Source organism: Falco biarmicus, chromosome 5 (assembly GCF_023638135.1).
Source record: "Falco biarmicus isolate bFalBia1 chromosome 5, bFalBia1.pri, whole genome shotgun sequence".
Classification (NCBI taxonomy): Eukaryota; Metazoa; Chordata; class Aves; order Falconiformes; family Falconidae; genus Falco; species Falco biarmicus.
Window position 1 is genome coordinate 30218323 of NC_079292.1, and position 16098 is coordinate 30234420.

The 16098-nt window shown below is 43.5% G+C and overlaps 1 protein-coding gene across 2 annotated transcripts in view; it reads right to left on the bottom strand.

Annotated features, from left to right (window-relative positions):
• Positions 1 to 8910: 8910 nt before the first annotated feature.
• Positions 8911 to 16098, bottom strand: part of CHCHD3 (coiled-coil-helix-coiled-coil-helix domain containing 3) — a 163690-nt gene continuing 156502 nt past the window's right edge. Inside the window, exons 7-8 of one of the 2 annotated variants that reach the window (XM_056339902.1) lie at positions 15727 to 15862; positions 8911 to 9640 (exon numbers count right to left, since the gene is read on the bottom strand). In XM_056339902.1, coding sequence (XP_056195877.1) covers positions 9617 to 9640; positions 15727 to 15862 — 160 coding nt within the window. In that variant the 3' untranslated portion in view covers positions 8911 to 9616. Of the gene's footprint in view, positions 9644 to 15726; positions 15863 to 16098 lie in introns of both variants that reach the window. The other variant, XM_056339901.1, reaches the window with a different exon arrangement.

Below are 16098 nucleotides of genomic sequence, written 5' to 3' on the forward strand. Positions count from 1 at the left end.
AACCTCAGCTCCCTGCCTGAGAGATCATCCAGGCTCCCACCAAGATCAATGGGAAGGGGAGCACCTTCAGAAGCAGTTTATATAAATGCAGTAGGTGGGCTGAAGCACCCTCGGGATAAAACACCCTCTTTGATCCCCAAAAGAAACAAAGAGACAAACTCCCTTGGACTAGACGCTCACAGGTACAGGACTTTTACATACCCAACACTGCCAAGACGAGCCCCTGCCTTGGATAAGGGATCAGACCAGAAGGATTGCAGGTCTCCTCCAGTCTGACCAGTGGTGAAACAAAGGAAAAGGTTTTGTGAGTCAAACGACCTCTCCCTCCCGTTGGTGAAGGGGCCACCCACACCAGTGCCAGCTCCTACCTGCGTGGTGCCGCAGAGCCCTCGTTTCTGGTCCTGCACACTCATCCTTTCACACAGCAAAAGTGTGGAGAGTTGCAAGGTGGGAAAGCATCATGGTTTATAGTGTTTCTTTTAAGCTATGGAGAAAAAAATGTCATCAATTTTAGGGACACAATTCTAGGATGTGACCTCTCCTGTCCACATCCCTCTTCCCATGCGGGTGGTGTGCTCGCTGCACTGGTAAACCTGGCTTTTGCAGATGCTTCCCAGAGTGTCAGAAACTCTGGCACAAACTAAAAGGTCCTGGGCAAGCAGCACACAGGACTAGGAGAGCCCTTGGACAGGGCAGCTGAGACCTGTGATTACACACCTGGCTAATGAGCCTCCATCTCCTGAGTGTGTCACAGTCGTCCCTTAGTGGCAGCTCTAAAGGCAGAGCTCGAGGATGGTATTTTCCCAGAAGGCTGGGAATGAAGAACTCTTTTTCCCTCAAAATCTGCTCCTCTGCTGCTTTCTGCAGTAACATCAAGGCCATTTCGGTCCTTCTGGCAGAATCCCAAGCACTCCACAGGCACAGGGGACACGTTAGCTCCTGGGGCAGAACTGGGGAGCTGGACTGTGGGTCCCCACACCACTGCATTCCTACTGCTTTTCCTAGGACAGGAATATAAAAAAGAATTTTGATTTTGTTCCTTTTCCCTCCACTGAGTCCCTCAGCAAAGAGAAGGGCATGAAACGAAAGCAGGTTAGAGAGAATTTTGCTGGCAATATTTCATGCTGCCTCTAGTCTCTTCATTCCCACTGAGTACTCCCAGCCTGAATATTGAGTAACCCGAGCTTCAAAACACACATGGGGGTGATGGATTGCTGCTGAATGCAGGCTGAAGTTTTAAGCCAACAATTACTTCTCTCTTAAGACTTTTTCCCCACCAGAAACGGGGGAACAAAACACCTTTGAATTGTTTTTATGAACAATGCTGTCTTCTGCACGGTAACTGGAATCTTTAAAGGATGCTGGGTTATGAATAGCTCTCATTACTGGGGGAAAAAATGCCCAGTGCCACGTTGGTGTTATTTTGTACATGCGCTTACTATATGTGTGGGGGATTAATCACCACTTTTAAGGAGGCTCAGAGCCGAAATGATTAACCTCTGAGAAGAAACCCGACTTAAAAAGGAAGGAGCCCACTCAGCAGGAGCCACTGCCTCGGAGCCCACAGCCCTCTCCCTCCCCTCCTCTCCTGCGCGGGGAGGAAATGAGCCTCCCCAGAGACAGCCGCGATGGACCTGGCACAATGAATGTCTCTCTGATCCCGTAAATCAAGTGGTGAGTAACTTCTGTGTGGGGGAAGGGATCGCTTAAGAACCGGAGGCAGAGTCAAGGGGTGAAATTCAGAGGAAGAGCTTGGAGGGGCTGAAGATACCTCCAGACTCAGAGTATCAGTTTGGCGTTTCTGCTGCTTGTTTTTAACTTGTCGGATGCCGAAGCTGGCCCCCCTCAAAACCAACCAAACAAAAAGAACCAACAAAAGGCAACCCCCCACCCCCAAACCAATGACATTAAACACATTTATTAAAAGACTGGCACTGCTTAACGGACATGAACTTCCCACAGGCAACTTCTGGGTCTCTGTGGGGGAACCCCTCGCCTGCCCTCAGCACCTCGTAGTCTTGAGCACCGGCATTATCACAGGCTGAGATCCAAGGAAATAAAGCGAGTAGGACATGATCCCATAGGGCCCTGGGGACAGCAATGACAACAGATATTTTGATATTTTTAAATCAGGCTGGGGAAAGCGGTTATTTGGGCACGGCTGTTTCATACCTGTGGAGCTCAGGGCAGAGCTGCTGAGCGGTTGCAGCTTTCTGACGAACCGCGGGTGTCCAAGGGAGGTGACAGTGACCACACACCTTGTGCCTCCAGGACAGATCAAACACAATTCCTTAGTTCAGCTAGTCCAAAGCAAAACTGAAAAAAAAGGAGAGTAACACATACACACACAGAGCCCATCCTTGGTGGGTAGATTAAGAATTGCACACCCACATGTTCTCTCCTCCAATGCCTACAGAGCATTTTCCAGCCTAACATGGTTATTTCCACCAGGCTGGGGAAACAGAGGCATGAAAAAGCTGAATGATACACCCAGTAATATTCAAAATAGAAACTACATACCCTGATGCCTCGGTAACCCCCACAGAGCATTTGGCATCCCTTGTACGGACCAAAAATAATGCTCTGGCTGGTTCAGCTCATAGCCTTCTGGGGAGGCAAGGTGAGTGAGACCACCTTCTGGACCCCTTGCCCTGAGACCCACCATCTCAGCTTCTGCATGGGGTCCCCTTGGGCCTGTAGGAACCTCAAACTGAGCTAGACAGCATAAGGAGGAGGACATGAAAGACCACTAGCTCCAAAAGGCTGACCCCAGGTAGCAGGAGGTGCAGTACAACAAAAAAGCACTGCCTCTCCAGGGAACTCTAAGTCACCAAGGTTTGATACACACGGGTTTAATACGCCATTTGGTTTCTTGGTAACAGCAGACCAAGCTGCAGCAGCAGCAATCAGCTTCGTTCTAAACCCCCAAAAGTGCCACGACGTCAGATTAAAAAGCTTCCATTTAAAGAGAAAAAAAAACCAACAAGGCAAGACTTGGTAGTGATTCATAATGACGCTGTTTTACAGGCCCCCTAATGGGTGCACTCTCCATTCAAGGAAAAGACACGGTGCACTGAGTGAATGATTTTACTAGACTCTGTGCCACAAAGGCAGCGTGCTCGGGTCGATAGGCAGATCCCAGAATGTGCACCGCTTACCGTAACATTAGCAACAGCCGCACATTACCCATTCTTGAGAGCTTGAAGTGGATTCACAACCATCTCTTGTTTTACTGGAGGCTATTTAATATTCTCTTGCTGTTGACACCCTGCCTCTCCCCCGCCTCCTCTCTTCTGCAGCTTTCCCCCAAAGCTGCAAGAACAAATAACACAGGCACACATTTGCTGCAGCACTCCCTCGCTGCTCCTCCGAGACGGCAAACTGGGACAACAGAACAGGAGCTGGTAGATTTCCTTCCTATTTGGGTGCTAAAGAAAGGTTTTTCTTACTAAGACAGCGTGTTACGATCTGGCCTCAGCTCGTATGTCCCATGTTCAGCATTCCTCCAGCACTTCACATTAGTCCTAATAACAGCAACAGGATCAGCTTCTGTAAAACAACAAATACATACATGCTCTGTTCCTTTTGCCTATTCTGTGCTCCTGGAGCTGCATCCAGATCCTGTTCACAGACCTCTCTATGCAAAGCTCATTTTTTCAGGCAAAAGCAGAGGTTTTCATTTGTCCGCCTGATTCGCAGAGTGGGAACCTTAAGCAAAAAGTAAGAGATCACGGGACCTTTACCTACCCAGAAGCACTCAGTTGCTATCAATCAGACCTCACTCACCTCTGCAAATAAAACATCAGGCTCTGCTATTTAATGGCAGCTATGGTGGAATATAGATTTCTTGTTTGCTTGCTTTTTAAGAAGAGTCAGATTAGAATACATTCAAGCTGACTCTGACCTTTTCAAAACAACCCAAGTGGTAATATTAAAACTGAGAGGGGGAAAAAAATCCTCAGTATTTGACATAAGAAACAGGGGAGAGATCCAGTAAATTCTCATGGGCTGTCTCGCAAAAACGGTTCCTGTCCATTAACAGGTCTTCAGGACCTCATCTCCTTGCCCCCGCTATACTTCACACACTAAAGCCTTTGCAGAACTAAACCCCTATACCACAACCAAATAAACCTGTGAACAGCTTTGCAAGGAGATGACCTGGCTTAAGGAACGTGAGGATTTCTCCATATCAGGTTTTATGGAATAGCGCAGTGGACTCCAACATTTGCCAAGTCCCTTCCCGCCCTGCTCTTTCTATATAAGCAAGAGATGAACATGAAGAAGAAACTGATTAACTTGCAGTTAGTTGGGAATTTGATCCGCTTCTTGCCACTCCAACGTCATCTCCCAAATGGGCACTTGCAGTTTGATCTGTGCAGTCAACCCTCACTTTGGGATAACGGGGACAGCTGCTCTGCCCCCATCTACCCGTGGGACTTGCAAAGGAAGGAGGGATGATCTTCCTGCACAGGGTGGTCAGAAAATAACTCTGGTCTCATATGACAGCTGAAAAGAAAAAACCTCACCTCCGGCTGCTGACGTACACTGCAAGCTGGTAGAAATGCCTCCATTAAACCAGCAAGGCAGCCCACAGGAGAAGGGATGTGCAGGATCTAATACAAGGAGCAGTGGAACAACCTTCAACTCCCCAAATCAGCAATGCCACGGGGACACTTCCAAATGGCAACCCCCAGCAGTCTTAACAGTATATATAAAATATTTGTAATAAATACCACACCACTGCTGGCCTATCTGCTGCCTTAGGTCCTCCCTGACCACGGCAGAAGCACTTTTGGATGGAAGGTGGCTCAAAAGTTTTTGGGCACAAGACTTCTGACAGGTAGACCTTTTTGGGTTATTTTTCCTACAAACCATCCTATTGTTAGCAATGTCAGATGGTGCTTCCCATGCAGGAGAGAGAAGGGTTAACCCGGAGGGGGCGTTGCTGCAGCACTGAAGTTCAAGGTGCTCCCTCCAGCACACTGGCTGAGTATTCTCTTCCCAGCAGTTACTGTCTTGAGAGAGAACCAAACTAATTACTTTAGTAATTACCAAACTAACTACCTCTCTAATTACTGAGTGTCTTTGTTCACTTGGAGCTGACGTTCCTGAGCAGAGGAACCCTGGCTCAGTGCCCCATGCTCTCTGGGAACCTGCCTGGCTCTTTTGCAATGACTTGAAGACCCATGTCTTCACACCATGGTCCTCCTCACACCATGTCCAGGATGTCTCCTTCCTCAGGGAGGGGCAGATGCTGATCTAGTTCCTTGGCTGGTGAACTGCAAGTTTGCATTGTAGCGAATGTTTTGCTGCCAGGCAGACTACAGAAGGGCACAGTACCTTTGCTGTACATAGGGTTCTCTGGTGGGAATAACATCAGAACAGTGCTGGGCATCACCACCACACTGATTACCAAACTAGAGATGCACTTGCCTTCAGGCACCATTTGATACTGCTCCCTTTGATAAAAGCAGCAACTGAGAGCAAACTGGAAGGTGACTTGAGATGACAGATGTTCCTCTCCAACACAGAGCTGAGAACTGCAGGGTGTTCACCCAGCAAAACCCAACATGAACATCACTGTCAACTTACCTTGCCTCCCCAGGCTTACTCCCTCTTCATTTTCCAGACCTCTACTTGAATCTTGCCTTGGGATCTCAAGAGCCAGGGTCTAGTAGTCACTCACTGCTCTCCTGAATGGCAATCTGACAGTGTGTGCTTAGCCCTGAGAACAGCCCCCAGCTCTTTAAGGAAAAATCACCATTCTTAAAGGATGAACACAAATGGTTTCATTAATGCTGATCATGACCTGCAGAGGATTTTGTATGATGAGATGTTGGAGCCTGAACACAGAAAGGACTCTCATGGCTGTAGGATGGACACCCACATTGTGCATGCTCTCTTGCTCTCTCCTTCCATCATCTCCTCTCTTGAGCCTTCAGCCAACTTCCACAACACAGTATCAGCTCAACATAAACCTTTGCAAATTATGAACTGACCAGCTTACAAAACTCACTTCTGCAGCCATTTGCCCGCAAATGAGAAGACACCGAAATCTAAATCCTTACCTGATTTTAAGTGGCAACACCCACATCTTGATCAAATAGGATTTACTATGGGCAGATGAGCTGCAATGTGTTATCAGCTGGCACGGGACAAATGCCTGATGATTTCTGGGTCCTGCAAATGAGATTTGGCACGCTGGGAAAATTCTCACCCCTCCACTATCTCCATCCCTGCTATTTGGGAAGCAAGGCTGCCTCGCTCTGTCCCAGCGGTACCTACTGTGATGAATGCCTGGTTCTAGTCACGGATCTCTAGATGCTCATACAGTAGAAAGGTGCATATAAAGAAAACACTAAACCAGTTTGCCTTGCCCAAACCTGATCAGTATTCACAGCTGAGAGGAAGACCTTTCAATAGTCTGCAGAGAAGGATATTGTCTAGAATTTCTGTTACTTTGGAAAGGAAAACAAAAAGGATAGAAAAGAGAAAGGCTCCTCCTTCTATCGCTTCTTCAGCTTGAAAGGTGACACGTAACACCCTCAGACGGCATCCACCTGAAACTCCATTCACCTATTCTCTCAAAAAAAGGGCACAAGATCTAAAAGAGAACAAAGCAGTGGCCATCTGAGCTGTGAAATGTATCTCAACTCATAGCCATCTCCATATTAAAGCTAATTCCAAATACCTGCTTAGAACTGTAATGCAGGAATATCTTAACAGGTGAAAAAAACACCAACCCAGCTCTGCAAGGTTATGTGATCTCAGACACACACAACTCCTGAGGAAAGGAAGTCCGGTATTTGAAAGAGGCTAACACTGCTAAATTACATGAGAGTAGGACAGCAGTGATTATTTTAACACCACTGAAAGGCTTGTGATTTGTTCCACAGACACTGAGCAAAGAACAATGAAAAGCTTTGATCCAGCTGTTACAATACTGCTTTTCCATTTAAAACCCTAGGCAAAACTGCCCTTTGGTTACAGCTGATCAGAGCTTGTGAATGACCAACAAGAACGTCTGAAACTATTCTCTACAATGGGCACAGTGTCATGCCTTCATCTATCATCCCTAGAGAATATCACTCCTATCATCCTTTCTGAGATCAGGATCCATTAAGCTGAGTTCAAATTCTCAGTATGGCAGTGAGCAATCTTAGAGATCTGGTTATTTCTGAGAAGGAGGGAGACTTCCCCACAAGTTTTCCATTCTAAAGAGAAAAATGAGAAACTTCGAAGATTTTCAGTCTTGAAATGCAGCTACAAGGTAAGTCTTGACTGGAAGAACGCTGTCCAGAACAGACTAGACCCAGGCTTTTTTCTCCTTGCCCCCAGTACCATAAATAGTAAGCTGCAGACACACACTCCTCTTGCTTGTGCTTCTTCAGATCCTATGAACCTTCCTTTTTTTAATTACTTTTTAAAAAATAACTTTGGTCTAGTTTCAAAAAAAAAGATGGGAAAAGTCTCTGTTTTAGGCAGACCCACCACTTAATTGAGCAGAAATGTCCAACATTACCTCTCAACTTCGTTTTCAAATGAACAGTGTCCTGCTTCATGTCCATACCAGCAAGAAAGAGAAGGGAGAAGAAAGAAGTCAAAGACTAGGATGCAGGGACGCAGGAGGAGGGCTGGCAAAGGCAGAAGAGGTGGCAAACCAAAGCTCGCTCCAGAGACATTCAGAACTGCTGCTCTACTTTAAAGGCAAAAGCTGTCCACAATGTAGACAGTTTTAAAGTCTACACCTTATTTGTCACAATCAACATCTCCCAAGCTCAACACATGCTAGAGATGCTACTACTTATGATACAGAAGATGTTTAAAGAACACAACATCTCAAATGAAGCCCAAAACACAGTTGGAACAAAGCAAGCAAGACTGACTCCCATAGCTAAAGGCTGTCAGGATGGGAAACCAATAAACATTTGGCAATAACAGAGACCTTGCTTCCCGACATAGCTCTTCTCCTGATTTTACAGAATCATCTGGCCTTAAAAACGTCTGCTTTTCCTCTATGCTACATTTTGCTGCCAATTCTAAGACTGGCAAGGATGGATCTGCCAACTTCTTGGCGCTCTGTTACAAAAGAGAACATGATAAAGGAGAATTTGTGAGTTAGCTGATTTGTAAACACTACAGCAAGTCACCATGTAAACATGTTGCTTATGTCCTTACTATTTCTCTCAAGCAGTTTACCTGGCACCTGACATGGAACTCCAGGATCTTCCTCTCCTACTGATACTACAGTTGCTTCACATGTTAAAAAGCCCAGCTTCTTTTTGTAGCATTAAAAAAAAACAACAAAAAAAGACAACAAAAAACCCAAACCCTTAATTAAACAGTATTCACAAAGCATCTCGATAATCAGAATAGGAGAGTGACTGGCAATATTTTGAATAAATAATAAGTGAGAACCACAGGTGCACTCACAGTTGTACAGTTCAAACGTAGCCAATTAGAGAAACAGAACAGGTAAATAAATAGCAGAAGGCTCTAGACACATTGCTCATCTGACACTGCTACTATTGTGTAAAAAAATATTTTCTAAGATTGCTTGGTGAGATGAATGCAACGGTCGTTATCTGAACAAGCCCAAATGAAACTGGGTACCTGCATAAAGATAGTTTGCAGTTTGGGGCACTGTATGGCCTTCCATTCACAAGTACTTTCCAAGAAAGGAAACTGGTGGTGCACGAATCACCAGCACACTGTCACGTGGGGTCCCTTTAGGTTGCTGGGATGGAAAACAGTTACATGTAAGTACCGTTCCTGAAACCAAGGTTGGTTATGCATAAAAGTCTATGCTTTAAAACTTCAGCAATAACATCTGCTGCAAAAACATGATTGACACGGCAGAGGGAACACCACCCGCCTCTGAGCAAAAGAAGAGACAGACTGAAACATCAATCTTGTGCATAAAATATATTTATTGTTGGTACAGAGCGAGGCATATTCGTCAGTACTTGATAGAAGTGAGGAGCACAACAGAATCATTTCACGTAAATAAAGGCCATGTTACATCTTAAGTGTTGGATCATGAACACTTCTTCCAGCAGAAGGCATGGAGAGAGACTTTGCTTAAGTTACATAATTTGAGAAATAAGTTAAAGCACAATTTATGTCATTATACACTGTAAGGGAAACTTTAATACGAGCAATGAATACGAGCTGTACGGTTAGGAGCAGCGGCTGACTTGCTCACAAAGGACTGCCATGTCCCAGCACACCAAGTGTTACATACCTGTGCCTGTGGCAGCAAGAAGTTTTTGAGGAGATTCTACAAAGAAATAGCAGCATTTGAAGGATATTTCCCCTTTCTAAGGTCAGTGAAAGGTTCCTTTCTTTTCCTTCCTTCAATCACCAATAAGTGGATCTTACTAAGACTGAACAGTATCTTCGGATGTATGATTTCTGATGTAATAAGATACAGGTCTTGGCTTTTCAAATGGTCACACTGATTGAGCCGTGATGGCTGCTGCTCTTGAAATGGCTCTTCCAGTTCTTCTCTTTATTGGTCTGCCCTGTAAATGGGCTGTCATATCATTCTTGGGGAAAAAATGCTCTTCTGCTGAAATTAGAGTTGATGGTCTTGTGCTTGATTTGGACAATGCCTTTATCCTCCTCTCCCAAGCATGCTCTGCTAAAAAATGGTTAGGGAGGAGAGGAAGAGAGAGGGAGAAACACATATTTCAGTAACTCAAAGTTATTCCAGAGACTCCCTGAAGTTTGGCTACAATTCCTTCCTAGGATTTGCAATTTTTTAAATTAATATATAGAAAAAAACCCCACTGTCAACATACACAGCATCACAGACACAAGTCACAGAAGCAGAATGAAGCTATTTGAGGACTCAACGAGCCAACCCTTTGGAGCCTGAAGAGTTCCAGTGACACTTCCTTTTCATCCATCCTAATGCCATCATGGCTCTAGTGTTATGGCTATTAAGGAAATTAAAATGTCTGGCCTTACAATAAGATTAATTCTGTTTCCAGCAATTACATACTCGAGGAAATATATCCTGAAGTCATACAACACTAAGTATCTCTGCTGCCTACGTCCTTCCTGTGTTCTGAGTCATAATCAAAATCTCAATAGTCTGAACATGTTGCACTGACCTTGTGGTTCATTAATCACCTCCTGTGCACAGTCAGGCCACCAAGAGCTAAAAGTATAGATTTATCAAGCAGTCCAAGAGTTATTCCTCCTGCCACACCAGAGAGCTCTGCCATCAAGGTCTTGACTCTTCAAAGAGGTCCTGGCCTCCACCATGAAAATGCAGACTCGCAAGGACAGTATGTAGGGCTCTACTAAGAACTTCCTACTGCCATGATCTAGAAATCAAGGATCTGAAGAAGTAAGTATAGGTATGGATACTACTTGTCTAGATCAGTAAGGAGAACAGAAAGTTCTCCTTAGAAAGAAAGGATGAAGAGACGTACCAAGGAGCAGTGCACATGAAAAGATGGCAAATGTCCTTGTGATCACAAATATTCTCCAGAATCTGTGGTAGAGAAGTATACTCTGACAAAATACAAGGAGTTGGTTTTATGCTCCCTAGGTGCTATTAGAAACAAAAATATGGGAAACTTTTCGCAGTTAACAAAATCTCCAATCTCAGTTTGACAGCATCCCCGTGGAGATTTCTTAAAACTGATGAAGGCTACTTTACCTGGAAGACTCTTTTTGCGGTGGTATTACAGAAACTTGTTCAAAGCCATTGCTGGGCTGAATATTAACTTTAAGTAAATTTAACACTGCCTAAGTTAACGTAGGAAATTCCCAAAAGATCTGAGAAAAATTGTGTTACCTTTATTTAGTGTCCTAAGGAAAGAAATGACAGGTATTTGTTCATCACACACATATTTCTGCCCACAAAATTTCATCTTCAGACAAATGGGAGTGTTCCAGGGTTTGCTTTGCTTTTGTCTACATTTTCAGGGTTTTTTTAATGTTCTTTACTGATTCTTGCCATTTCACATCGCTTAAGAAGTTAATGTATTTAAAATATTTTCCTTGTGTTTTTTCTTAACACCAATGTAGGCATGAAGCAAACCTGGTCTGAGTCTTCCATAATCAATTTCCTTCAATTAAGGAAGTGTTAAATGGTGGCCATAAAAGACAAGGCCTTTTTATTGCATTTCAGTTCCGTGTTTACAGCTACACTGAATTTTCTATTAGATTGGAAGATGGTATCTAGTAAAAATACTGGAGGATGAGGCTAAAATAATGGTTTTACTCTGACTAGGATACATGATTAAGGATCACACTATCCTAAAAATTCAAATAATGGTTACAAGGCTGATAGAAAACATTTTGTAGCCAGGCTGTCAGACACCAGCAGCTGTCGTTAACATTCTTTCAAGTACTTTCAAATCTCACCTGCCTGCAGAGACTTGCATCCCTCTGAAATTCATTGGTCTAATAGGGAACTACTGCACAGACTTCGTTAAGCTATAGACTAGTTGTGTTTCCATATATGAAATAGGACTCCCTGCAGGCCAGGGGGAAAAAGAAAAGGGGGGGGGGGGGGGGGGGGGGAAAGAAAAAAGGAAAAGAAAGAATTGAAAAAAAAGAAAGAAAAAAGGAAAAGAAAGAATTGAAAAAAAAAAGAAAGAAAAAAGGAAAAGAAAGAATTGAAAAAAAAGAAGAAGAAAAAAAAGAAGGGCATTTTAACAGCCACCTCGTCCATATCAGTGGATGGCCAACTAGTCTAAGTGATTAAAATGCCACTGGATGGTCTGTATTAGCGCAGCGACTGGTCTGGTTGGATTTACTTCAGCAGTAGGAGCACAGATACATGCCACAGACAATCCTAATATCTTCCCCTTAATGGCTCCATTAAGTAAGTTTTCCCCTCTGTTACTATTATAATAAAATGCAAACATTAATAACAGAATTTAATTTATCTCACTAGCTTCTCATGACTTTGGGAAAAGATGTAAAGCAAAGATACAACAATGTGTCAAACTCCTCTGAATTAACAACTCTCTGGGCTTTTCTAACAAGGGGAGAAAAGGACAGATAGAGACATGAGATTACAGACAGGATGAGAAATAAGGAGCATACAGAAGAGAGGGTGAGATAATTATAAGCAAGATAGGAAAGAAAGAGGAGTCAATAAATTCAATTTATGAAAAGCACAGAGTGTGCTCAGCCTGAGCACAAGTGCCCAGACTCACCGCCAGGAAATCGGATTAGTTAACTTACTTGGTTTTCAATATCTTGGTCTATTCCCTCTAGCAAATTTTCTTCTTTGTTTGTTTCTTGTAGCCAGTGTCAGTTAACTTTTTCATTTCTGAATCTGCTATTTATCCCACTCCTCTGTCTTCCAACCAAGCACAAATAGTAGGTAATTTTGAAGTATTTTATAACAGTGTTTAGCAATTATTTCAAAGTAACTGTTTGTCTGGACTTCTGGGCAATCAGCAAGTAAAAATAATTACAATTACAGCTGCAACACATGGAGGATGAGCTACAGAGGACTGATGTTCATTATGAAAAACAATTGTTCCTGCTTGAAAATATTTCCATCATAAAAGGCTTCTTTCTCTGTTATCATAAGAGAAAAACCTCTCTGAATTCTCAACTTGAAACATGTGTGAGAGAGAATAAGAAACATTTAGGAAACACTTTTAACTACTTGACAGGCTTGGTTGAAGATCTTCAAGAAAAAAGGTGTTTAAAAAGGTTCAAAACCCCAATGCTCATATTTATGCAATTTCCTTTTCCTGCACCTTCTGAACATGAATTAATTCATCCTCATCATAGTTTTCTGAAGAAATTCCTATCAGATACAAACTTCAGTTATAGCTTAAACTTTAGTTACAGCTTAGCTTTGTCAATGACACGGGCAGTGGGATTGAGCGCACCCTCAGCAAGTTTGCAATGATGCTGCCAAGCTGAGTGGTGCAGCCAACACGCAGGAGGGAAGGGATGCTGTCCAGAAGGACCCTGACAGACCTGAGAGGTGGGCCCGTGCAAACCCCATCAAGTTCAAGGCCAAGTGCAAGGTCCTGCACCTGGGTCGGGGCAATCCCAAGCACAAACAGGCTGGGCAGAGAATGGATTGAGAGCAGCCCTGAGGAGAAGGACTTGGGGGTGCTGGTGGACGAGAAGCTCAGCGTGGCCCGGCAAGGTGCGCTCGCAGCCCAGCAAGCCAACCGAGCCCCGGGCTGCACCAAGAGCAGCGTGGCCAGCAGGGCCAGGGAGGGGATTCTGCCCCTCTGCTCCGCTCTGGTGAGACCCCCCTGCAGCGCTGCCTCTGCTCTGGGGTCCTCAGCACAAGGAGGGCACGGGCCTGTTGGAGCGAGTCCAGAGGAGCCCACGGAGATGATTGGGGGCTGGAGCACCTCTGCTAGGAAGATGCGCTGGGAGATTTGGGGCTGTTCAGCCTGGAGAAGGCTCTGCGGAGGGGAGACCTTAGAGAGGCCTTTCAATACTTAAAAGGGGATTTATAAAAAAGATAAGGACAGAACTTTTAGTAAGGCCTGTAGCAACAGGACAAGGGATAACAGTTTTAAAGTAAAAGAGGGTAGATTTACATTAGATATTAGGAAGAAACTCTTCCCTGTGAGGGCGGTGAGGCACTGGCACAGGCTGCCCAGAGCAGCTGTGGCTGCCCCATCCCTGGCAGTGCTCAAGGCCAGGCTGGATGGGGCTGGGAGCAACCCGGGCTGGTGGAAGGTGTCCCTGCCCATGGCACAGGGGGTGGAACTAGATGCTCTTTAAGATCCCTTCCTACCCAAACCATTCTGTAGTACTATGTATAAGTAATTAATCTAATTTTTTTAGTTACTTCAAAAAATAATACAAAATTATAAATGCAGTAAATTAGTGTTCCAGATGATGCAAGCCACCATGAAAATCTAGTCCACTACATAACAAACCTAATATTAATTATCGACCTTTTTTTCTAAAATGTCTCATACCCACCCATGGTCCAGTAACTTCAGACTGGGTTTTAGAATACAAAAAACACATTAAAAGAAAACTTAAAAAAACCCAGACACAAATTATTGTTTGTCATAGTAGGAATTAACCAAAAAAATCTCAATTCAATTTAAGGAAAAAAACCCCAAACAAACAAACAGTTCAAAAGTTCATGGAGAACTGTATGGCTTTGGGAAGAAGGGGATGAGCAACATTTTCGAGCTGGAGCCATATCAGCTCCTGTGCCCAAGGAAAGCACTTGGACAAAGCTGGTTGCACTTCGCATGCTCGGGTACCTGAGCACAGCTCAACCATCTTTGCAAAATGAATGAAGTGTCAGCAGCTTCATGAAAGAAAACTTCAGGCTAGGACATCAGGTAAAGTTTTCATGAGCAGGCTGTAGATTTTTTAATGAAATTAAGAAGCTCAGGAGCTTGGTGCATTAACAAGTGGGCAGGAGGCTTATCAACTAAGGATATATCAGAAGAGGTAATTTTGAAAGGGACAGAGTGATCTCATTGATTTTTATTTTTCGTCACATGGATCCTCTTTACAGTTTTCAGTGATGGTAACAATGTTTAATACCATAAAGTGATTTTAGAGCTGCCTGGACAGCCAGACAAATTGTCCTTGTCCTGCAGTGTTCAGAGAACAACCAAACTACAGCTGTTAGCTGAATTTGTCTTCCAGCACTGCTAGTCCAGACAGGCTGCCTGTGTAAAGAGGTGTACACTGACTATATAAACAAAGAATTAACAATAATAGCATCACACAAATGTATTAAGCACTGTGGACGGAGAAAACTGCTTTAGCACTGCCACACAACCATTGTCTCCTACCACGTCTTACACAGCACTAGACCATGAGCAGTGTTAACTCCAGCAAGATCTTCAGTAACACCAGAGCAAAACAGTGCCAGTGTAACAGCAAAAAGGTCACTGAGAATGATTAAAACTTTACTAATTTTCTATACAGCCAGAATTATCTTGAGTGAAAATTATCATTATCAAATACTAGGTGTGCTTGCTGAGTCTCTGCTAACACACTACAGCATACTTTTTCACATGTTCAAATATCAACTCATAGATTTTAGAAGAAATAAAGATAACTGACTTATTTAAGCACTTTTGACGTATGCTGCTTACATGATCTATAAGCACATTTCCACCTGGCTTTTTTAAGAACACAACTGAGGTCAACATAGGCATCTCTATGTTTGAAAGATGTAAGCTGGTGAAAAATAGTATTTGGAAATGTTAGCCTCTATTAACTGAAAGATGTACGTATTCTTATAATTTTCCCTTGTGCTGCACTAATAAAGCATCAAGGTTTTAATTCACATAACAACCCATACCCCAGAAAAATGGAAGAGAGGAGGGCAAGACCAAGTAAAGGGGAGTATTAGACTGTCAGAATACATAAAATAAAAGAAATCTTAAAAACATGAAAGACTTCCAACTGGTGAGCAACTGAGTTTAAGACATCCACTTGTTTGTCATATTTATAACAAATAGTACCACATAGTTTAATCCCCTTGTTTTACTGCTAAAACTGCAGATACCAGGAAACATCTGCTAACAGCGATAGCTACTACACTAAACAACAGCTTCCCAAGGGAAGAGACTGAAACCCTAGCATTTAAATAAATTGAAAGTGGACTCCACAGAGCTTGTGAGAACTGACATAGTGGGAACTGTACTGCTTTAGCATGTAAGAATGACTAACTGGATAATCTGATGGTCTTCCTCTCTTCTTCATTCCATCATTAATCCAGTGGCAATATTTCTAACTCACCTGTTTGGCATGATTGACACAATGCAGGTACTGGCTAGCCAGGGCAGAGCAGCTGAGTGTCTCCTGAGCATGTTGTCGATAACACTGTAGAATTTTATCCTGCAGATCAGCACAGATTGGATGAGACTCATATCGCCTGGGGAAAGAGAAAAGAACTTTCTAGTTTCCTTCTCAAAAAGATTTCAGGGAAGATGCAACTCTTTTATTATTTTTTTTTAAGAAGTAAGTAAACTAAATAATAGAAGTGAAGGAAAACACTTCATAAAGAAAGGTTTTTTCTAGAGCTAGTTGGGTTATAAAGTGGGTAACATCAGACACAAACATCAACGTGAGTTGCAGAAGTTTGGCTACTAGCATCACAAGTGTCCTCAT